The sequence below is a fragment of the Salvelinus alpinus genome, chromosome 9 (assembly GCF_045679555.1).
Source record: "Salvelinus alpinus chromosome 9, SLU_Salpinus.1, whole genome shotgun sequence".
Classification (NCBI taxonomy): Eukaryota; Metazoa; Chordata; class Actinopteri; order Salmoniformes; family Salmonidae; genus Salvelinus; species Salvelinus alpinus.
In genome coordinates this window covers 74,132,161-74,155,400 of record NC_092094.1, presented here as the reverse complement: position 1 = coordinate 74,155,400, position 23,240 = coordinate 74,132,161, and the positions used below count along the sequence as shown (strand labels likewise).

Below are 23,240 nucleotides of genomic sequence, written 5' to 3'. Positions count from 1 at the left end.
TCCACGAGTTCATCTGAATATGGGGGAAGTAGATAAAGGGCCTCCGTGCTAAAATGCCGAAGTATCCCTTTTTAAGGCTTTACATTTGCGTGTGTGTGTTTTTTCCCCAGCTGTGTTAGGCATGAGTGCCTCGTGATTTGTTGGGAGAGTCCCCGGTATCTTTTCTTATCGACGTAGACCGCGACGTAGTCCCTCGATGCCAAAAGGGTCCATCATTGAAACCAGACCCTAGTTGCTGTTGCATAGGGTCAGGTTTTCAAGACTGCCTCAGTCTCACTAACAGTGCCGGTAGCACTCTGACTGAGACTGATGGAGATGGGCTGAGGCCACAGCTGATTTAGGCCGTGTACATTTTAGGGGAAAGAGAACAAAAGCACAAATCACCACAATGGGTCTGTGCACTAGGTTGTTTTCCCATTTTTTCTTTGTCTGTTTTCCCCCTCTCTTTCCGTGCCGCACACATTTGTAGCTGAAGAAATGTTTTGCATATGACTTATCCCAATTATTAAATGTTGCTGAGTAACCAATGGCGCACACAGCAATTAGGCTTGCTTACAGCTGCTGTACTGAAGTGATCTGATCTCAAACTAGGCTATATTACCACATAGGGTTGCAGAATTACGGTATCTTTCCCCAATCCTGGTTGGAAGATTCCCGGGTTTCCTGCTTATTCCAGTGTAATTCCATGAATCTTCCTTCAGGATTTCTGGAAAAGCGGGACATTTTGGGAAAGTTAGCAGAATTTTGCAACCCTATTACCACATCAATTTACACAGAGATGTGTGGTTTATTCTATTTCTTTGGTTAAACTCAGCAAAAAAAGAACCTGTATCAGGACCCTGTATTTCAAAGATAATTCGTAAAAATCCAAATAACTTCACAAATCTTCATTGTAAAGGGTTTAAACCCTGTTTCCCATGCTTGTTCAATGAACCATAAACAATTAATGAACATGCACCTGTGGAACAGTCGTTAAGACACTAACAGCTTACAGTCGGTAGGCAATTAAGGTCACAGTTATGAAAACTTAGGACACTAAAGAGGCCTTTCTACTGACTCTGAAAAACACAGAAAGATGCCCAGGGTCCCTGCTTATCTGCGTGAATGTGCCTTAGACATGCTGCAAGGAGGCATGAGGACTGCAGATGTGGCCAGGGCAATAAATTGCAATGTCCGTACTGTGAGACGCCTAAGACGGCGCTACAGGGAGACAGGATGGACACCTGATCGTCCTCGCAGTGGCAGACCACGTAACACCTGCACAGGATCGGTACATCCGAACATCACACCTGCGGGACAGGTACATGATGGCAACAACAACTGGCCGAGGTACACCAGGAACGCACAATCCCTCCATCAGTGCTCAGACTGTCCGCAATAGGCTGAGAGAGGCTGGACTGAGGGCTTGTAGGCCTGTTGTAAGGCAGGTCCTCACCAGACATCACCGGCAACAACGTCGCCTATGGGCACAAACCCACCGTCGCTGGACCAGACAGGACTGGCAAAAAGTGCTCTTCAATCACGAGTCGCGGTTTTGTCTCACCAGGGGTGATGGTCGGATTCGCGTTTATCGTCAAAGGAATGAGAGTTACACAGAGGCCTGTACTCTGAAGCAGCATCGATGTGGAGGGTCCGTCATGGTCTGGGGCGGTGTGTCACAGCGTCATCGGACTGAGCTTGTTGTCATTGCAGGTAATCTCAACGCTGTGCGTTACAGGGAAGACATCCTCCTCCCTCGTGGTACCCTTCCTGCAGGCTCATCCTGACATGACCCTCCAGCATGACAATGCCACCAGCCATACTGCTCGTTCTGTGTGTGATTTCCTGCAAGACAGGAATGTCAGTGTTCTGCCATGGCCAGCGAAGAGCCTGGATCTCAATCCCATTGAGCACGTCTGGGACCTGTTGGATCGGAGGGTGAGGGCTAGGGCCATTCCCCCCCAGAAATGTCCGGGAACTTGTTGGTGGAAGAGTGGGGTAACATCTCACAGCAAGAACTGGAAAATCTGGTGCAGTCCATGAGGAGGAGACGCACTGCAGTACTTAATGCAGCTGGTGGCCACACCAGATACTGACTGTTACTTTTAAGCAATAAGGCCCGATGGGATGTGGTATATGGCCAATATACCACGGCTAAGGGCAGTTCTTATGCACAGCGCCATGGAATATTAGCCATATCACAAACCCCTGAGGTACCTTATTGCTATTATAAATTGGTTACCAATGCAAATAGAGCAGTACAAATAAATATTCCGTCATACCCTGGTATACGGGGTATATACCACAGCTATCAGCATTCAGGAACAAAACGACCCGGGATATAGTAGGGGCGGCAGGTAGCCTAGTGGTTAGAGCGTTGCTGGATCGAATCCCCTTGCTGACAAGGTAAAAATCTGTCGTTCTGCCCCTGAACAAGGCAGTTAACACATTGTTCCTCGGTAGGCCGTCATTGTAAATAAGAATTTGTTCTTAACTGACTTGCCTAAGTTAAATAAAGGTTATATTCTTAAAAAAGGAGAGAAGACTGGCTTCCTCCCAAATGGCACTCTATTTCCTATGCAGTGCACTACTTCTGGTCAATGTAGAAAATAGTACAAATAAAGACAAACCCTGGAATGAGTAGGTGTGTCTAAACTTTTGACTGGTACGGTATATATAATTTTTACTCTATTGTATTGCAATCAACACCTGCTGAGTGAAGAATATTTTTTTCGTCAAACTGAAATGCATACACTTCTTACTTACTGTATTAGGAGTTGTCAAAGGTTTGGTGCCCTCATGTGACCACACTCTGTGTTCCCATAGGCTTGGCGAGGAAGGAGGAACAGCTGACCCCCAGTCAGAGATGCCTAGCTGTAAGGTATGTGATCCAGGTATGTTTTTACTCTCCCAGCTGGACTAGACAGTTCTACTGCCGTACTCAAAGCTATGAGCTCGGTATTAAAATGCTTACTGGGGGATGTTTATTTTATTCGATTTGACAATTTTAAAGCACAATACAACCACACGTGGACACAATGCATTTAAAATCACAGAGTGACACAATTGTATTTCCTTTTTGGTCCTCTTGTAAATACATCAAAACAAAATATATACACCAGATTATAACATTAAAACAGATACGGTCACTGGGAAAGCTTATGGTAGCCACTAGCCAGTACTCATATCACATTGTTTCTGTTGTCCAGTGATATTTGTTCTGTTTCTGGGTCTGTTATTGGGTCTCTTCTTTCTCGCTCTCGCTCCTTCGCTCTCTCTCCCTCGCTCTCTCTCTCTTCCTCGCTCTCTCTCCCTCCCTTGCTCTCTCCCATTGTAACAAACAAGGGTCTTTTTTTCAACTTATACTCTGATTCTATAATAATATTGAGTGAGAATATTGAATGCTTTGGACACAATAAAAGATTGTAGGCTCCATGCAAAATGTCGCTCACAACAGGATATTTGCTTCTAAAGAAGAATAAGATGGAAATGATTGCCTCCGGAGGAATCTCATGATATTCTATTTTCTTCCCATGACATTACTGAGAACAGAATGCTCTTGGTATCAGCGATAATTAGAGCGGTTATTATGACTTAAACACCCCACGGCTCCTCTCACAGTCACAGGGGCTGTGAAGGAGTTTGTATCCCTGCTCCAAAGGGTACCCAGCCGTACCTTATGACCAGGGCTCCGGACTAACATTTTCACCTGGTGGCACTGATGCCACTAACTTTTTCAATTTGTGGTACCAGCCCATGATTTGGTGACCACCCACCCCCCCCCCCCCCCATATTTTGATATGCAACCTAATTCAGTGATTGTCATGAATTTTGGGTTGACAATTACGCTATTTCTGTTATATTTTACTGTAAAAAATAGGGGTCCAGAATTTAGTTTTTTTTGTTCAATACAGATCAATCTTTATATGCACTAATATATATCGTCCTAATTCAATTCGTGCTAATTCACCACCCGAGGAAGTGGAGAAACTGAACACGAACTCTAAATATAACACCTACTGCTAGTAGCCATGTATTATTCTAACAATGAATGTAATGTCCTAAAACAAATGATGCCTAGTGCACTTGCAATAGCCAATGCTCAATTTCGCACGTTCCGTATTTTGAAATGTTTGCTTTGAGCTCATTAATGATTGTTGAGAAATAGAGACCATCCTCTCTTTAATATGAACAACTAGTTTCTTCCACGGCTGTTCTTTTTTCCCCCTCAGAATTACATTTTGAAATGTTATACAATCACAAGTGGCACACGAGGTGGGGGAGAGAGTGTGTTAGGCTTGCTCATTACAGCAGCCAGGCACAGCGGCAGGGCAGAAACTTTCAGTACAGGAATCATGACGACAATGCAGTTTGTTTAACAAAGTACATGGTTTTCTCCCCCCCCCCCAAAAATAGGACATTTTCATTGAGGTGACCAGGTAGAATGTACAGCTCGCAGCCGTGTGAACAATTAAAAATGTAACTCGGCCAAGTTAGGGTCGCAAAATGTGACTAAATGGTCACAGTTTGGAGCCCTGCAGTCAGGAAGCTGTCAGAGGCCAAGGAGTTTATACAATGGGACCACCAACTACTGTGTGAAAGGAATTTAATCTGAGTCGTTTTGGCACTACTTTACCAATATCTGTGCAAGTTTAGTAGGACATTGAACAACATTTTGCAAGTCATCCTTGAAAAAAACAACCAGAAAATTACATATCATTGTCAATTCAGTCTTGTGAGGTACATTAGGAGTTAAAAAATATGTTTTACGCATGTCATCTGCTGATGTGACCCCTAACACCTCAACTACAGTGCAACCTAGCTGACCCTTTGGCCGAAATACCTTGGTTATTGTGACTTTGCTGCTTACCCTCGAGACAAACCCCAACCTTGCTGTACCTCCACCACCACACTCAACAGATTCCCTGCAAAGTGCAAAGGCCTCACTTACTCCTTCCAAAGAGCCAGACAGACGCAAATGCAGCCCAGCGCAACAAAGCCCCTTTTACAAATCGGCTCCTAGAACTAAAAGCACCGCACCCATCCATTTGACAAAAGTCTACGAATGCTCTGAATTCACAATCCTACTGGATGTGTCTGCTGAGTCACCTCAGAGTGAAGACTAGGTCTCTACTTGATGAGCGTTCACTATGGCCATGCTACAACAAAAGTGCTGACGCATGTGTTACTTGTTTCTAACCTAGGGTCAAAGCCGGGGTAGGGGTAATGTTAGCCCTACTTACCGTGCTAAAAGACACGTGGATAGAAACGAGACGAGGGTAACGTTAGATGGAAGGTAGGTTAGAGTGCTCAGAGAACGGCGTCCAGCGCGTCCACGTTTTCTAGCGTGGCCGGTAGAGACGACCCTCCGCTTGACGCTAACAGCTGCCTCTCTTCGACATCTGTCTAACGTCTCATTCGTTGTCTCATCCTCTTCCCCCAGGAAGATGCCCAGTCTGCTGGAGTACCTGAGCTACAACTGTAACTTCATGGGCATCCTGGCCGGGCCCACCTGCTCCTACAACGACTACATGGCCTTCATCGACGGCACGGCCTACCAGCCTCGCCACCTGGAGGCCAACGGGAAGGAGAACGGGAAGTACAAGCATACGGAGCCCTCGCCCAAGGTACCACAACGCCAGTCTCTTTGTTAGAGTTCCCCCTACCCAGGATGGACCTAGTAGAATAGAATAGATACGCTGTCAATTTGTCTTCAACTCTGGTCCTGTGTTTTGTTCTAGTCCAGTCCTAACACACCTGGGCTTGAGGATTAGGTGTCGTTGAACTAGTTGTCTTAGTGCTGGACTGGAGCAAATGCCTGCACAGCCTATATTTCTAGGAAGAGTTGGTGATCATTGGTAGTGTGAGTTAGGGCTTGCATAGTACATAGTGGACAAACAGTCATGGTAAAGTGTGTATTTGTATTTATTAGGGATCCCCATTACTATTCCTGGGGTCCAAACACATTAAGGCACTTCCATCACACACAAAACAGTACATCATATAACATTTGGTACCCCACAACATATCTACAATACAAAATGTTTAATACCACCATACAACAATATTACAATGTACATTGTCCCTGCTGTACTGTGACATGGACCTTTGACCAGGAAAAACTCAAGGCCCTAGTTATGCCGTCTTGTATTTCAGAATGGAAACACTGTGCTTTTCATGCCTAGAACAACCAGTACCACAGTCCCTTTGTCTAGAAATGCAGCTCTCATTCCAATGAATTCAACTACAGATGCTGAAAAGTTCCAATGAGACGCCACCAGACAGTCACCGTTCTATTCTCTCCTAATCCCCACGATGGTCTTATCACCAGGTTACCAGACTAGACTGAGGAACTCACAGCCTGCATGTCAACGAAGGAGCTTATTTTGCATGATAACCGCCAATGAATTCAGTCTTTTCTTATAACGTTTGGTTTCACGGCAGAAGAGAAATGCCCTCTTACTCTGTGTGTGTGTCTACCACAACAATGATAATCAATCCCGTAACCTACAATCCTATATAATGTGTCGTTTCCTCGTTAAGATGGTACAGTTTAATTACAACCCAAATAAGCTTTTACATCTGGACGGCTCGAGAAAATAATGTCGCGTGTCACTTCATCCCTCGTAGCGCTTCTCAATTATTCTTACATCGTTGGCATTTATAATTGATATCTCACTCGAGAGTTTGAGTGTGAAGTTGTTCCTGTGAGAGACTTATAACAGATATTCAGTAAAGGGAAGGGACACAATACAAGCCGTGCTAAATATAGAGTTCTCAGACAGCCTAGCCTCGCTGAAGTGTTGGCGTTTTATAAGTGAATTATAGGCTAATCTTGAACAGAGGTGACAATTTGGCAATTCAAGACGGCAAAACACAAAAGCTGCAACACGTCCAATATTTCCTGCTGTTGTACATTATGGGATAGGCCTATACCTGTTAAGTTCCTCACATCCCCCAAAGCTGATATTTCAGACGTTAACTCGTTAAGCTCATGTGGTGGGTGAACCCGGTCATAAAAATTTGGTTACTTTTTTCGTTTTATTGCCATAGTGTTCAAATCTTCACATATCTACGATATAAAATACAAATTTGGTAACCCTAGTTTGCAGGTATAATCGATGATCTGGTTATAATGCTTCTTAAGACTGTCATAAGCATGCATGACCTCATGTCTTAAAATCATCTGTTTCGCCTTCACAGAACAACGTGATCTCCAAGCTGTGTACGTGTGCCATCTCCCTGGCCATCTTCCTGTCCGTGTCCAAGATCTTTCCCGTGGAGCGCTCCATCGATGAGAAGTTCATCGCCTCTACCCCCTTTATCCTCCAGGTCTTCTATCTGTACCTCTCCATGCTGGCCACCCGGCCCAAGTACTACTTCATTTGGGCCCTGTGTGAGTGCCACTTTTAAAATTATGTGAAGTAAAATAACATGTTTTTCTGGGAAGTATTTGGGATTTGAAGGCTGTTGGGGGATAATTATGTGGATGCTACTTTATTTAACTAGGCAGGTCAATTAAGAACAAATTCTTATTTACAATGATGGCCTGGCAAGAGGCTAAAGGCCTTGTGGTGCAGGGAGTGGGGATTCAAATTGTAAGCCAAGATGGACAACAGACAGAAGTTTTGGACATTTGAAGGCTGTTGGGGGAGAATTATGTGGGTGCTAGCCACCCCATATAACAAATCAGGGTGACATTGCCTCGGATAGTGGCCCTTCTAAAGTCACAAAAAATGTGGCCTACTTTTTTGAGTTGTGTTACACTGCCCTCCTGTGTCAATGTGGAGAACAATACCCCCAAAGAGCCTACTACAGTCAAACAGAATGGTCTTGACAGTAAGGGATATTGTTATTCTTTGTTGGCCTCTGCCATTCTGCCTGGTAACTTTTCGTTTGTTTTTTCCCATTGGACAGCTGATGCCATCAACAACGCTGCAGGCTTCGGCTTCAATGGCTACAACAAAGATGGCACACCAAGATGGGACCTGATATCCAATTTGAGAATACTGGACATTGAGGTAAGCCTTTTTCTTATTCACATTTCACTAGTACTGTAGAAGTAGAATATATTTAGGCTACATTCACTACTTCAACAACATCACTCTCTTTCCAGTTTGCCACCAGTTTCAAGATGTTCCTCGACAACTGGAATATCCAGACAGCGCTTTGGCTCAAAAGGTAAAATGCATCATAAACCAGATTACGCTGTACTATCTCACAACAGTAGTCATGTATATTGTAGATTGTACAATCACAGATAGTAGGCTTATATCAGTAGTAACGCTGATAATGCACTGAATCTGCTAGCACTGCGTCTGGGCCATTATCTCTACACAGGTTGGGATGCTAATGAGTTTGTTAGCTTCGGCTAGTGTGCTAATGCTAGATCTGCATCATGTGCAGTCAGGCTGCGATTTTAGTCTTGTGATTAGCATTAGCGGGGATGCTAATGCTATATCTGTACCATGTCTGTCTTCAACAGGGTGTGTTATGAGCGCTGTCCCATCAACCCTACAGCGGCCACCTTCCTACTGTCGGCCATGTGGCACGGAGTGTACCCCGGGTACTACCTCACCTTTCTCACGGGCATTGGCATGACCATGGCAGCACGGGCAGTGAGTAAACAGCCAACACAGCTGGTGTTACTGACCTGGAATCATATCTGGGTTGTCTGCACACCTCAACTGCATTACCTCTTTGAGCTGGTATTTTATTAGGATCCCCATTAGCTGTTGCTAAAGCAGCAGCTACTCTTCCTGGGGTCCACACAAAACATGAAACATGACATATTACAGAACATTAACAGATAAGAACAGCTCAAGGACTGAACTACATAAATAAAAATACATTTAAAAAAAAAAAAGTACAAGTAGCCTACATATCACTACCAATACATACACACAAACTATCTACATTTACATTTACAATTAAGTCATTTAGCAGACGCTCTTATCCAGAGCGACTTACAAATTGGTCTCTAGGTCAAATAGGGGAGAGGCGTTGTGCCGTGAGGTGTTGCTTTATCTGTTTTTTGAAACCAGGTTTACTGTTTATTTGAACAATATGAGATGGAACGTTCCATGCAATAATGGCTCTACATAATACTGTACGCTTTCTTGAATTTGTTCTGGATTTAGGGACTGTGAAAAGACCCCTGGTGGGGTAAATGTGTGTGTGTGTAAGTTGACTGCAAACAATTTGGGATTTTCAACACAATGTTTCTAATATAAAGAAGTGATGCAGTCAGTCTCTCCTCAACTCTTAACCAAGAGAGACTGTAGTATTTATATCAGCCCTCTGATTACAATGAAGAGCAAGACGTGTCGCTCTGTTCTGGGCCTTCTGCAGCGATAGTGTCCATTATGTAATAATGTCCTGTATAGTAATAATAGCAGAGGTGAGGTGTGATAGTATCCAGCTGCAGCTTAACTAGGACTTTCCTCTAAGCACTGGACCACAATCAAGATAAGACAAAACTAGGGCCTGCAGCACTTGCTTTTTGGAGTGTGGTGCCACAATATTGTGATCACTGCATCCAATGAGTACGGATACAGCTTTAGAACAAAGTTCTACAGTATTAGTAAACATGTGATCAATACATGTGGTTGATCTTGTTCCTGTAGTGTTTGTAAACACCCTGGTAGGTTGATTAATAACCTGAACCAGATTACAGGTACTGGTTAAACCCTAGGTGTCATCTCTTGGAGCGAACACGAGTTCTCGGGTTTTAGGTAGAATTACATGGGTTGTCAGTACAACTCAAAACTGCATTAGCCCTTTGAGCTAAAGCCGAGGTGTTAACTCTGGCAAAAACAGAAATCCTCAGGTTTGAGGTGAACGGGGGGTTCACGCAAGGTTACAAAAGCACATAATTGATGTCTTTTAGCTGGCGTTGCCCCATCTCATTCGTCAATGCATTTGTCACAGTCACCATTAGCTCCAAAGCAGACCAACATTACACCATTTTACTTCTATTATTATTATGTAAAGACAGCAGAGAGATGACACGGGGAGACTGAGCTGTGACCCTGTTCTTATTTTAACGGGAGACTATAAAACTACAGGTCCCATGGCACAGTGGTTGTGTGGGAGTCTGCTTACGCATGAGCAATACGCGAGCAAGGGTGTGTGTAGCAGTATGATAGAGCCTGAGATCACAGGGTAATGGACAGAAGGATCACCATGGTGACAGTAGGAGAGTCCTAGAGGACAGAAAGGCCTTTGGCGGACAGTGTCCCGAGAGAACCTCCACCTCTCCTCAATACTCGGGCTCCATTCTCCCTCTCATCACATCTAGGAATAACACTACCACAAGATGTCATGATACACAGAACTAGAGAGGGACTTTTTTTTTTTTACCGTTCCCTCTCCGAAAGTGTGCACTTTGCACTCACTTACCCTCATGGATTGATTTAAGCATTGGATTTGGTGTGAGCATGGGCTGGTATGGGAGTTTCCATGCGTCCTGTTTGTTAGACCAGTGCATTATTGTACAAACCACGGGGTTTGTAGTGAGAGAATAGGAGTGAATGAGTGCAAACCTCCTGTGAGAACGGTAGCGAATCGCACCTCAGCCATGTCCTGAAAAAATAATTTCAGAAAGACGAAGCTCTACTTTTGAGATTCATATCGCTACTCTAAATGCAGGTCATGGACTAATGATGAAGTATATTGCTTCTGTTCATGTAAGATAAAGAACGGGGTCAGTAAACCTCTTGTTGGGAGTTTATAATGGCTACAACGTGCCTATTACGTCTGAAAGCGGGTTTGTTTCGGTGCCTTCACTGATGGCTCTATCTTTTAGTCTCTAACCTCCATCACATCTTCTCCACAAGTTTTTTTTTGTTTTTACTTTATGCAACATAATGGTGTGAGGCGTTTGCTATGTGATTTATTCACAATTTCTTCATTTGGCTCACTTCCAGCTTAGACACAACATCAGACCGTACTTCCTGGGTTCAACGACACACAAGAGCGTCTACGATGTCATCACGTGGGCGGGGACTCAGGTCGCCATCTGCTACACGGTTGTGCCATTCGTTCTATTGGCCGTTGGGCCGTCACTCAAGTTCTACAGGTGAGTGACATTACTGATTCCACATGCCCTACCAGCACTATTGTAATGTAATGCAGGCCTATTTTCAAAACAGTAACTTTTATTAATACATGTGTAGACTACAAAGGTGAGTTGCACATACTGTGTTGGGTCCTAAGAATCATGGGAAGCACCACCAAGTTCAAAACCCCTGTAGATTTTATGGGACATTTTTTACAAATGCCTGTTTAAAAAGGCAGGCCAATAAAACGCAAATGAGCACGGCACAGACAGGCACATGGCACAGAGAATTAGCTCTGTTCCCCTTTAGTGTCCAACTGTTAACAAGACCACTTAATGACCGGGATGATTCACACGGAGAAATAAGAGGGGCTTTTATGCATTCAGGCCACTCCAGTAAAATGGAGGCAAATATTCTGTGTCATCTGCCAGGGTGAGGAGCATATAAAACCCAGTCATTAAACAGGAGAGTTTGGGGACGGCTGGCTGCTGAAATGGAAGGAAGGAGTGGACCTTGAGGACATAATGTTCCCATAATCACAAATACACTGTGACTGCAGATATATAAAACTCAGGATTTTCTATCCGATTAGGATTAGCTAGCATAACTTGTTGGGACCCATAATGAGTCCATATTATTTTGTATTCACAATGACATTTTGCGAACTCTTCTGGAATCTTTACGCCACATAGAAAACTGTCCTCGGCATGCTCTTTCAGCGGCTTAGGCCTGGATTTGTGTTTCGTGACGAATGCATTTGTGAAGAGTGCTATACCGAATAGATGACATTGGATTGGTTGATTACTTCACTGATTGATTTTCTCTCGCCAGGTCATGGTACTACTGCATACACATAGCATGCCTGCTGCTGGTGTTAGCCCTTCCAGTGAAGCCATGGCACCTCCGCGCCAAGGAGGAGCAACAACAGCAGAACAGCCTACAGGGGGGGTTGACCGGAGACCACAACAGCCACTGCATCACAGACAACAACTGCAACCAGAAACACAAAGCCACATGAGACCCGGGAGGAAGCCCCTCCACCCCACACCTCAGAGCTCAAACCGGCACAGAGACAAAGTGCAGCGATTCTTTGAAACCACAAAGAACCAAAAAATTGACAGGAACACCGGAATAACAGACAATAACAAACTCAGTTCAACAACAACCCATCAAACCTTCCAGTAGCGAGGAACGACAGCAAACCATGCTTTGGAGAAATTAGAAGTAACGAGAGGAATATCCGAGGGCCACTAAACGGCTAGGATCTAATGAGTGATAGTAATGACATTAGCGATGATGCTAATGGTGCAATGCTAAATGACAGAATGCCGAAGAATGCAAAGCTGACTGAAGTTTCCTTACCTCTATGTACTGCTAACAAGTTAGGCTAGGTGCAGATTCTGCAGGGTGCGAAAGGTTGTGTGGAGGGGGAGCGCTTGTGGCATTGGGAAATGAAGGAGTTGCAGTTTGACCTCGAGTGTAGAGGGTGCTATACAGGCTAGTCAGACATGGGTATCGAGGATTTTTGTCAGAGTAGGAAAACGATGTAACCTCTACTAGGAAAAGAGGTGTAATAGAAAATTGAGAGAAAAATATGAAAGAAATAACTTTTTTGTCAGATGCCAACTTCAAGCAGGCCTTAGGATCCTCTAAACATTGTTTGATAACTGTCACTTTTCTTTTGATTGTCACTTTTTTTTGTATCTGCTGCTTTTTTGAAATGATACTCGTTCTTTACAGAGGGTTCATTACAAAGGGAGTGTATTCACGGTAATTGATTTTAAGGGCTTTTTTGACATGGGGTTAATTCTGTGTAGCTTCCTTGTTTTCCTACTGTATCTGATTACAAACTGTATGTTTCCTGTATCTGATTACAAACTGTAGGTTTCCTCTAGGGTCATATGTCTTGCCTACCTCTAACATCAGTTACAAGTTCAGTTTTGTTAAACTGGTTTGAAATCTTCATATAGGCTTCTAGTTTCACTATGAACTCAAATGGAAATCGCCACCTAGATTCGTTTTTGAATCCATAGCCTCAAAATGAAATTCAACAAACGGTGTTGTTTGTGACCTAATCACTCGTGGACAGACACCAAATGATGCAAGATTTTAGTTCTGGGTTAACCAAGATTATTTGACCTTACTGTATGAGTAATTGGATATACTGTAGGATGTAACGTTTACTATCACACTACAAATAGAGCTGATTTAAGATTCATATAAATTACCTTTAACATTAAAGGTTGGGCAATATGTATTTGCCATTTAGGAAGCCTACTGTATGTAATATTATTTGTACGTATGACATAATTGGAATGGAAAACAAACATAACAATTCTTATGCTCCAATCATGAACCCTAACTTGTATGCTCGCTTGTCTTGTGACACTCTTAATAAACAAAACAAATATTTCAAGCCAGATCCCAGACATAAGCCACAACCCAAGAGGTTCTCTCATTACTATAATGTGGAAAACACTGGTGTACAAGAGTTCTATCAGGTGGGTCCAACCAACTCTTCCATGGGGGGGGGGGGGGGGGTTAATTGTGGTGCAGAGGACAGCCCATGAGCATAACCTACACATCCTGATTGTTCCACAGTGCCCTGTTTCTGGAGAGGTATGGAACATTCCATCACAGGCAGGCATTGATATTTTGGACCACACACCATTCATTAGCTGGTAAGAGTTGGATAAGTACTGTAGTACAACCAAGATGGGAGCCAATGAACCAGTTTAGGGGTTTATTTTGTGATAATGAGTAACAACCATGCAGCAGATTTGAGTTTCCAAATGTAATCTTTCCCTAACGTGCATACTGTACTCCTGCCATAAATGTGTGTATGTGATTTTTAAAATGTTCATGTGGTCTATAAGTGTATTTGTAGTCGAGGTGTAAATGCCTGAGGGGAAAGGTGTGCTATCTTTACCAGCAAGTTGATAATTGCACTGCATGGCCACCCAAAACTAGCCTGGTGAAACCAGACGTAACACTACGCTCACTATAGCTTGTGTAGTATTCAGTCTGGTTTAACTAAGCTACCCCAAACCAGCAGATCAATGCAAACGGCTCCATATATCCAAAGTGCCATGTCATAAATGGCCCATATGTTGTATGTGTGTGAAAGCATAATGGTTATTTTTGTGTCAAAGAAGAAACCTATGGAAAGATTTGTATAATAGTACTTAAACTGATTTATGTCAAAGGGAAATTATTTTTTAAATACTAATACAGAGATTTTAAACCAGCTTTCTCACTCGCCTTCTTTTGCACCTTTGGTTGGGATGTGAGTGTGGAGTACTATATGGGGAAGAGGCCAAAAAAGGGATGGGGAGTCCTAGCGAGGATAGACATATTTAATCCATATGGGATTATTGGAAGGGGTTTGTTTTAGGGTGCATCCTAATAGTCTAACATGGATTACTTTCTTTGTCTCCTTCCTTTCATCCTCACTAGTCTGGAAATGTAGGACCGGTGAAAGCACTATGGTAGATGCCCTAGCTACCATGGCTACCAGCCAAGCTTCCACTAATCTAACTCTTTCAAATTGGTATAGATGGAGGAAAGGCGATGAAGCCACTTTGGACTATTGAGATGCACGCTATATACTGTGGGTCTGTCTCTGGCCCTATAGCTCACTGGAAAAGGGCGCTTGACAAACGAGCGTGAAGTCACTGGCCTGGACCTAATCAAAAGCGGAGTGGAAATGAAAAGGCTTGCTTTGTTTAAAATCTGGGTCTATGAGATCCCTCTCATTTCCTAACCTAAAACAAACAAGAATCCTCTACTGTGTGTGTGTGAGAGGTTCTGTATAGCTGTCGCTCAATCCATCTCTTTGTTCAACTTGGAAGCATTTGTTTTAGTCATGTCTATGGTAAAATGCAGACTTGGGAAAAACATGTAAGAACACATTAGCCTTATCCCTCCATCTACCATCAATGCCCCACACGACTGCTAATAATCCTAATGTATCCCTTGTCAGTCAACATGGCTCTGAATGCTATATCAGTTTTGGATCATATTTGGAATGCTTTCACCAGTTCTTTCCCGGGTATTAGCTATCATTATTCAGTCGGTTGAATAAGGCGAATTACTCTTATTCCAAAAATCCAGACATATGTTGTTGACAACTGAATAGTATTTGTATTTTGTTTACAAAATGACCTTTCCATGTCGCACTGCTTGTTTTCCCGTTTGGGCTAGCATTCTTAATGTACAGTTCATTGGGATTAAGAAAATGTATTGGTAAATGGATCTTTCGAATTACTGACCTAGTTTGAGGAATGTCTATTCTGCCATTTAATTTTTTTTGTCATTTGGTAACACTGAAGCATTGACCACTTTTATACTTTCTGGTAATATTGCTTTTTTTTGTAACAGTCAGTGATAGTTGGGACATAGGCCTATGTATTTTTGTTTAGTCTAAATGTTTCAGTTATTCTGGACTGTGTCCGTGACTCCGTGTACGTTTCTTGGCAGTACTAATTAAACCAGCGGATTACATTTCTAGGTCACTTTCAGTGGTTCATAGTAAGGCTATACCACCTAGCTGTGCATACAATCCACGATGAACGATTATCTTGCACTGTAATGTAGGCACATCAATAAACCAGATTACGTGACAGGCCAGTATTGAACAACACATTTCTAGTCTTGAACAATGATAGATCTATTTGAAATTTGAGGCGATGAAACTGCCAGGACCGGTGCAGCTGTTGGAACTTTTTTGCTAACTTTTCTCCACGTCACGCCCTCACAAATCGTCAAACGTTGTTCTTAGCGAACTAACAAACGCTTGCCTGAAACACTAAGTACAATATTGTTGTGGTTTCAAAACAGTGAAGAAACTAAACGTTGGAAAATTAAAAAGGAAACGGGGTAATCCAGTTTGAACGAGAGGACGTTGTTTATTTATCGTAAAGGTAAGAAGCAACTGGGTTTTTGTGATTAGCAACCATGTTACCTGGCTAGCCTCTGTATTTTGTCATTTGGTGTTTGTCGTGAACAACGTTAGCGTGACCAACAATAGTGGAATCGGGATTCGCCTTCAAAATAAATCACCCATTAACTTGCAAACGGATTAAAAAAAATGGAATTATGCCACAATTGTTCTAAACAAGGTTGTAATGTTATATACATTCAACAAAATACAAACATCTGTTATCGCAATCTGGATTAGAATTATATATTAGAATTGCATTGGAGCATACGTATATTATGTACATCCTTACCTATGGATCTTGGATCCATGAACTGGTTGATCAGCCTACTCAGAACACAAATGAAGAGTTTACACTCATTCGCGTTGTAGCTCTTATTGTAGTACTTTAACTATGGACAATCACCTCACTATTCAGCCTATTGAACATTCATATTGCAATGGACTGCCTTACCCCATTTCATGGACCCAAGATCAATGGGTATCAGTTTACTTTCAATTTCATGGACCCAATATCCATAGGTAAGGTAGTTGAGCGTTCAGCCCGTTCTTATTGGAATTTGAGTTTTGATAACTGGTCGCGGGATTTGCAAGCAACAACATTGAGTCACTATCAGTCGATTCTTGTAAAAGTGTCAATTCTGAAACCGCTTACCTGTACAACTGCGGTTATTCCGCGGGGTGCTGAAATTCATACTACTTTTTTATTTTTATTTTTTTAAATAGGATACAACCTCCGAAGTTCTCGTTTGTGTTGCTCAAATCCGCACGCACGTGCTAATTGAATCTCAGTTTACGTGGTTTTATTTAATAACAGTTCAAAGTATGAATTTCAGGACCGCAGTTGTAAAGGGCCAAGCGGTAAGGTAAGCGTTTTCAGAATTGACTGAAGGTGACTGTTGTTGCTAGCAAAACCCGCGACCGGTTATCCAAACTCAACTCCGCCTCGATATGAGAGAAAGGAATTGAGCGTTAATCAACTATAGGTAAGGCTGTACATTTCAAGATGAATGTTAAATACACACAATCGGCTGAACAGTTAGGTGATTTCCAACAGTTGAAGTCCCGCAATAAGAGATACGATAATATTTGTAATCTGTGGGTTTCGCTGAGTAGGCCGATACCCTGGTTCATGGACCCAAAATCAATTAGTAAGGCTGTACAGTGCATATAAGTAGGCCTATGTATTTCCAAAAGTTGAAGTCCCGAAATAAGAGCTACGACACTAATATTTGTGTAAACTCGTCAGAATTGTAATCTGTGGGTGACGCTGAGTAGGCCGATACCCCATTTCATGGACCCAACATCCATAGGTAAGGCTGTACAATGCATATAATTAGGCCTATGTCCCCAATGCAATTATGAAGTCTAATACATCCACAGTGCGATTTCAACTGACTATACTTTATCTGTGTCAAATTAACGGTATTTTGTTGAACTTATATGTTTAGCATTAACTAGTCAATTGGCATGATTCCATTATTTGTATCAATTTGCATCAGTTTCAATAGGGGACTTTTATTTTGAACGCGAACCGGCGATTCCACTATTGCCTATGCCGTTCGGCCATCGCTCATCCATATATTTATATGTACATATTCTTATTCATTCCTTTACACTTGTGTGTATAAGGTAGAAGTTGTGAAATTGTTAGATTACTTGTGAGATATTACTGCATGGTCGGAACTAGAAGCACAAGCATTTCGCTACACCCTCATTAACATCTGCTAACCATGTGTATGTGACCAATAAAATGAGGTTTGATTTGATCCTCACACTGATGTTGTTCACGACATAGTGGTCAGTATTTGGCAATTTTTCAGCGCTTGTAAAGGCGTCCGCATGCTTCCCAGTCGAAACAGTTCGTGCATATATTATGTTTTGTGACGTTTTGGACTTCGGTGAGGGTTTTTTCTGGAGACAAGCAGAAGTTCGGAGCCGAAGTCCGGAGCCGAAGTCTACTGATCAGTTTCCATCAATTGATGTCGATTTAACTTGTGTTGACTGCTACAATTAAGCAATACGACCCAAGGAGGTGTGGCATATGGCCCAGGGCTGTGAGGACATAGCCCCTAGCCGTGATATATTGACCATATATCACAAACCCCTGAGGTGCCTTATTGCTATTATAAACTGGTTGCCAACTTAAATATATTTTTTGTATTCCCGTGTTACACAATCTGATATACCATGGCTTTCAACCAATCAGCTTTCAAGGCTCAAAACACCTAGTTGTTTTGAGCCACTCCCCAGTGGGCCTATGTCCTTCCCAGGCCCACCCATGGCTCCACCTCTGCCCAGTCATGTGAAATCTATATATTATATAATTAATTTATTGCAATTGACTGTATGAACTGTAACTCAGTAAAATCTTTTTAAATTGTTGCGTTTATATTTTTGTTCTGTATATGTGGAATATTATTGGACCATTGGCTTCCCTGAAAACAGGTACTGACAGGAGGCGTGACGAGAACGCTGATCCAGTGGACCTGGTGCCAGTAAGGATCGTCTTCACGGAGGCAATAAGACCCTCCAGGATATAGAAATCCTTCGACTTCACTCACTGCCTTTTCAATGGTAAGGTCCCTTGCACCATAGGGACACTTGACCTCCACCACTGCTGTGGTGCCCACCAGACCATCTGGTGAGGCACCTAGGATACGTGACCCAAAGCCCTGACTCCTGCACATCCATCCCTGTAGCCATTTTGAATGCCTTGATGTCCTCCTCTTTGTTATCTGTGCCCCACTTTACAGACAACACCCCATCCAATGACTGTGATCTGAGAACCTATTTTTAGCAGCGACGGAGTAACGTGCTTGGTCCTAACCGCTGCGCCACATTTCTGTCCGTCAACCTCCCTCTCATGGTGTCCAGTTGGGGTTGGTGCACTGTCCAACTGTTGCCTGCCCTATAGCATCCTGCTGCTCCACCCGACAGCGCCATGCCAGCCACGATGCCGGCATGCTCCAGGTGCCTTTAAAAAAAAAAATGTTTGGTACAGACATGCCATTCCACTGAACCTGCCCCAGAGATGGTTCCTTAGCCACTGAAGATCGTCCTCTGTGGGCTCTAGGGGCAGAGACTTGTAGTCTTCGGGCCAGGTAAAGGTCCTCCACTGACTGCATCTGGTTGGGCACAAAGTGGCTTCCTCCACTCACATTACACATCCATACAGCCGATATTGTGAACCGCAACAAATAGCCAATGCAGTTGCATGGCTGGACTTAGGCGCTCCACGGGAGCATTCACATGTGGTAGAGAGAATCCCCTGGTCACCTATAGAGACCTGCCAAGAGGAAAGTGCTATATGCATGACTTTGAACACCTTGAAATGCATTTGTTGTAAGAAATGTGCTATATTTACTGAACAAAAATCTAAATACAATTTCAACAGTTCTGAGTTACAGTTCCTATATAAGGAAACCAGTTAATTGAAATCAAGTCATTAGGCCCTGATCTATGGATTTCACATGACTGGGAAGGGGCGCAGCCTTGGGTGGGCCTGGGAGGGCATAGGCCCACCCACTTGGGAATCAGAATGAGTTTTTCTCCACAAAAGGGCATTATTACAGACAGAAATACTCCTCAGTATCATCAGCTGCAGAAAGGTAAGCACATTCACATGCAATAAGTAAATGTTAATCTACTGACTGGTTTATGCCACAGAGTGGACAGTGTTGTCCCCAGTGACACCAGTTTGATTATTTGAAGCTTAATGTTTGAGATTTCATCCCAGCATTTGGAATGTGAGGTTCTGAGGCTTATAATTTTAATGTTCATGGTCTCAGACGATCCCGCAGGTGAAGAAGCTGGAAGTGGAGGTCCTGGGCTGTCCTGGTTACACATTGTCTGCGGATGTGAGGCCGGTTGGATGTACTGCCAAATTATCTTACAAAGTTGGAGGCGGCATATCGTAGAGAAGTTAACATTCAATTCTCTGGCAACAACTCTGGTGGACATTCCTGCAGTCAGCATGCCAATTGCATGCTCCCTCAAAACTTGGGACATCTGTGGCATTGTGTTGTGTGACACAACTGCACACTTTAAAGTGGACTTTTATTGTCCCCAGCATAAGGTGCAGCTGTGTAATGATCATGCCATTTTATCAGCTTCTTGATATGCCACACCTGTCAGGTGGATGGATTATATTGGCAAAGGAGAAATGCTCACCAACAGGGTTGTAGACACATTTGTACACATTTTGTGTATATGGAACATTTCTGGGATCTATTATTTCAGCCTATGAAACATGGGGACCAACACTTTACATGTTGCGTTTATATTTTTTGTCAATATAAAGTTATTTTGATTGACATTACAGCTGTAAAATATTTAACAAGTGCAATTGTTCCATAAACGTTCAATTGCTAACTTGGGATCTTATCACTTGACATATCATACAGTGTGAAGGATCCTATAAATCAAGACTGAATGCATGTACCACTCTGAATAAATAAATACTGTGACTTTGAAGATTTGTCTCTGGTTATGCAACTACAATACAGGCTGGATGTCTAAAAGTCAATCATTCTGAATGTCAATAGATTTTTAGATTCATTCTCATCAATGACAACATTCTAGAATTGCGTTATCACTCATCTAAGTCGCATCTGGGGAAATCTGGTTAATGATTATATAATTGATCGTCTTTCCTTGTAGAATGTTGACAGCTGTATGGAACACATTGTATTGCTAAGATTCTCAAACTTAAAACCTCTACAGGATCGGTGTCCCGACCTCGGGACGGTTGCGCTAAAGTAGGATAATGTGATTAGCATGAGGTTGTAAGTAACAAGAACATTTCCCACGACATAGGCATATCTGATATGGGCAGAAAGCTTAAATTATTGTTAATCTAACTGCACTGTCCAATTTACAGTAGCTATTACAGTGAAATAATACCATGCTATTGTTTGAGGAGAGTGCACAATTATGAACTTACATTTATGAATAAACCAATTAGGCACATTTGGCCAGTCTTGATACAACATTTTGAATAGATATGCAATAGTTCATTGGATCAGTTTAAAACTTTGCACATACACTGCTGCTATACAGTGGCCAAAGTCTAAATTGCACCTGGGCTAGAATAATTCATTATGGCCTTTCTCTTGCATTTCAAAGATGGTACAAAAAAATAAATACACATGTTTTTTTCTCTTTGTATTTACTAGATGTAATGTGTTATATTCTCCTACATTAATTTCACATTTCCACAAACTTCAGTGTTTCCTTTCAAATGGTATCAAGAATATGCATGTCCTTGCTTCAGGTTCTGAGCTACAGGCAGTTAGATTTCGGTATGTCATTTTAGGCGAAAATTTAAAATTGGGGTGGATCCTTAAGAGGTACACTCACTGACACAGGATAAACTTTATTCCTCATGTTGGCCTTCACCAAACCTTTAAGTTTCCCCATCACTATAGCTGCACTTCTCCATATGGCCAGACTTAGTGGTATTTTCCCCTTTTAATGCACGTCCTTGAAAAATGCCGTAAGGTCTGAAATAGATACCGAAGTCGACACACTGTACAGACAATGATCTATAATAGGCTAAGTAAATCAAAATTATTTGATCTACTAACTAGCTAGCTAAAGTGTAGTCTGTGGCTAGCTAAGAAAGATACAGGGTACGTAAGAAGTTGAACACTTTATTCATTTCAATACAGCACATGGATTCACCATGGAAAGGCAGAAAAATGTATCTGATCGCGCTAGTGAACGGTAGCTGACAGTGTTGGCTAGAAATGACCCGCAGGAATTTGTAGTCTTCTCTGTTGCTAATTAACATTTCGAATTTTTGAGAGTAAATTGAGGCGAATAAATTGATAAAACTCACCTTGTTCGAGAGAAAATTACAAGGTTATCAAAACGTCACGCCAAGTTAAGCCAACACCAAAAATGTATATAATTGGAAGTGCTTGGAAAATAAAAGATTGGAACCTTTTCCGTGTGTGACCGCTAGGTTTTGTGGGTATAATGACCCGTCCACGGTGGGGGAAAGAAGGCACACAGAGACCAACGTTTGGAAGTCAGTTAATATGACTTTCCTGTGAATATTTTGTCTCACATTTCCAGCCGAATAAGGACGAAACCAGCGGACAGGTAGAGTAAGTTCAAATTAAGTTTATTCAACATTTAGACTATATGTTAGGTAGGAGTGAGAAAATAAATGTCACATTCATATTCGAAAGAGGCATCCCCTCTAGCAACATTGTGACAGCTTATTGTGCATAAACTGTACAATAAGCTGTAACACTAACCAGTGGTGGGAAAAGTACCCAATTGCCATACTTGAGTAAATTTAAAGATAACTTAGTAGAAAATGACTCAAGTGAAAGTCACCCAGTAAAATATTACTTGAGTAAAAGTACATGTTTTTAAATATACTTAAGTGTCAAAAGTAAATGTAATTGCTCAAATATACTTAAGTATCAAAAGTAAAAGTATAAATAATTTCTAATTCCTTACATAAAGCAAACCAGACTGCACCATTTTCTTGTTTTTTCGCCAGGGTACACTCCAACAGTCAGGCATAATTTACAAACAAAGCATGTGTGTTTAGTGAGTCCGCCAGATCAGAGGCAGAGGGATGACCAAGGATGTTCTCTTGATAAGTGTGTGAGTTATACCATTTTCCTGTTCTGCTAAGCATTCAAAATGTATGGTCTACTTTTGGGTACTGACATATACCACTGACAGTAACCTGCTCATTACATTAGAAACATCTGAAGAGTTGGCTATCTTTAGAAGTCCGTCATGACATGCACGTCAGTCATGACCTGGCAATGTCATGGAACTACTGTAAATTGGCATATTTAGTCACCCATTATAGCCTATGATTCATAATTTTTATGTTACACCTAGCTTTGATGCCAGCACAGTGTCAAAAGTCTCTTGGTTACGTCAAAGCTATGTTGCACCTTGTCCCAATGGACTTTTAGGTCATTTAGGCTAGGTGCAAAATGACGAAACATTAACTCTGTACCTAGGCTATTGCATTCAGAAACATTTCCATTCTAAGCTGTTTGACCCTTTGCTCTTCCAAACAAAAGACCTTGTGACCAACACATTCCATGGAAATATATTGTCAGCATTTTCATCCCCCATGACAGGCAGACAGGCTATAACGAGCTGACTGGTTAAATTTAGAGATCTTGGAACTACACTGAACAAAAATAGAGACGCAACAGGAAACAATTTCAAAGATTTTACTGAGTTACAGTTCATTTAAGAAAATCTGTCAAGTGAAATGAATC

General features: G+C 42.2%; 2 protein-coding genes across 5 annotated transcripts in view; both read left to right on the top strand.

The window, feature by feature from the left end:
- Positions 1-14,287, top strand: part of mboat2a (membrane bound O-acyltransferase domain containing 2a) — an 86,289-nt gene extending 72,002 nt beyond the window's left edge. The window contains exons 6-13 of one of the 2 annotated variants that reach the window (XM_071327152.1): positions 2,806-2,860; positions 5,423-5,606; positions 7,183-7,375; positions 7,897-8,000; positions 8,096-8,160; positions 8,465-8,597; positions 10,908-11,059; positions 11,871-14,287. In XM_071327152.1, the coding sequence (XP_071183253.1) occupies positions 2,806-2,860; positions 5,423-5,606; positions 7,183-7,375; positions 7,897-8,000; positions 8,096-8,160; positions 8,465-8,597; positions 10,908-11,059; positions 11,871-12,057 (1,073 nt within the window). In that variant the 3' untranslated portion in view covers positions 12,058-14,287. The remainder of the gene's footprint in view (positions 1-2,805; positions 2,861-5,422; positions 5,607-7,182; positions 7,376-7,896; positions 8,001-8,095; positions 8,161-8,464; positions 8,598-10,907; positions 11,060-11,870) is intronic. The other variant, XM_071327154.1, reaches the window with a different exon arrangement.
- A 7,667-nt stretch (positions 14,288-21,954) lies between these two features.
- Positions 21,955-23,240, top strand: part of kidins220a (kinase D-interacting substrate 220a) — a 96,518-nt gene continuing 95,232 nt past the window's right edge. The window contains exons 1-2 of one of the 3 annotated variants that reach the window (XM_071327148.1): positions 21,969-22,091; positions 22,496-22,602. The gene's annotated coding sequence lies outside the window, so the exon portion shown is untranslated. Of the gene's footprint in view, positions 22,092-22,495; positions 22,603-23,240 lie in introns of all 3 variants that reach the window. The other 2 variants (XM_071327147.1, XM_071327149.1) reach the window with 2 other exon arrangements.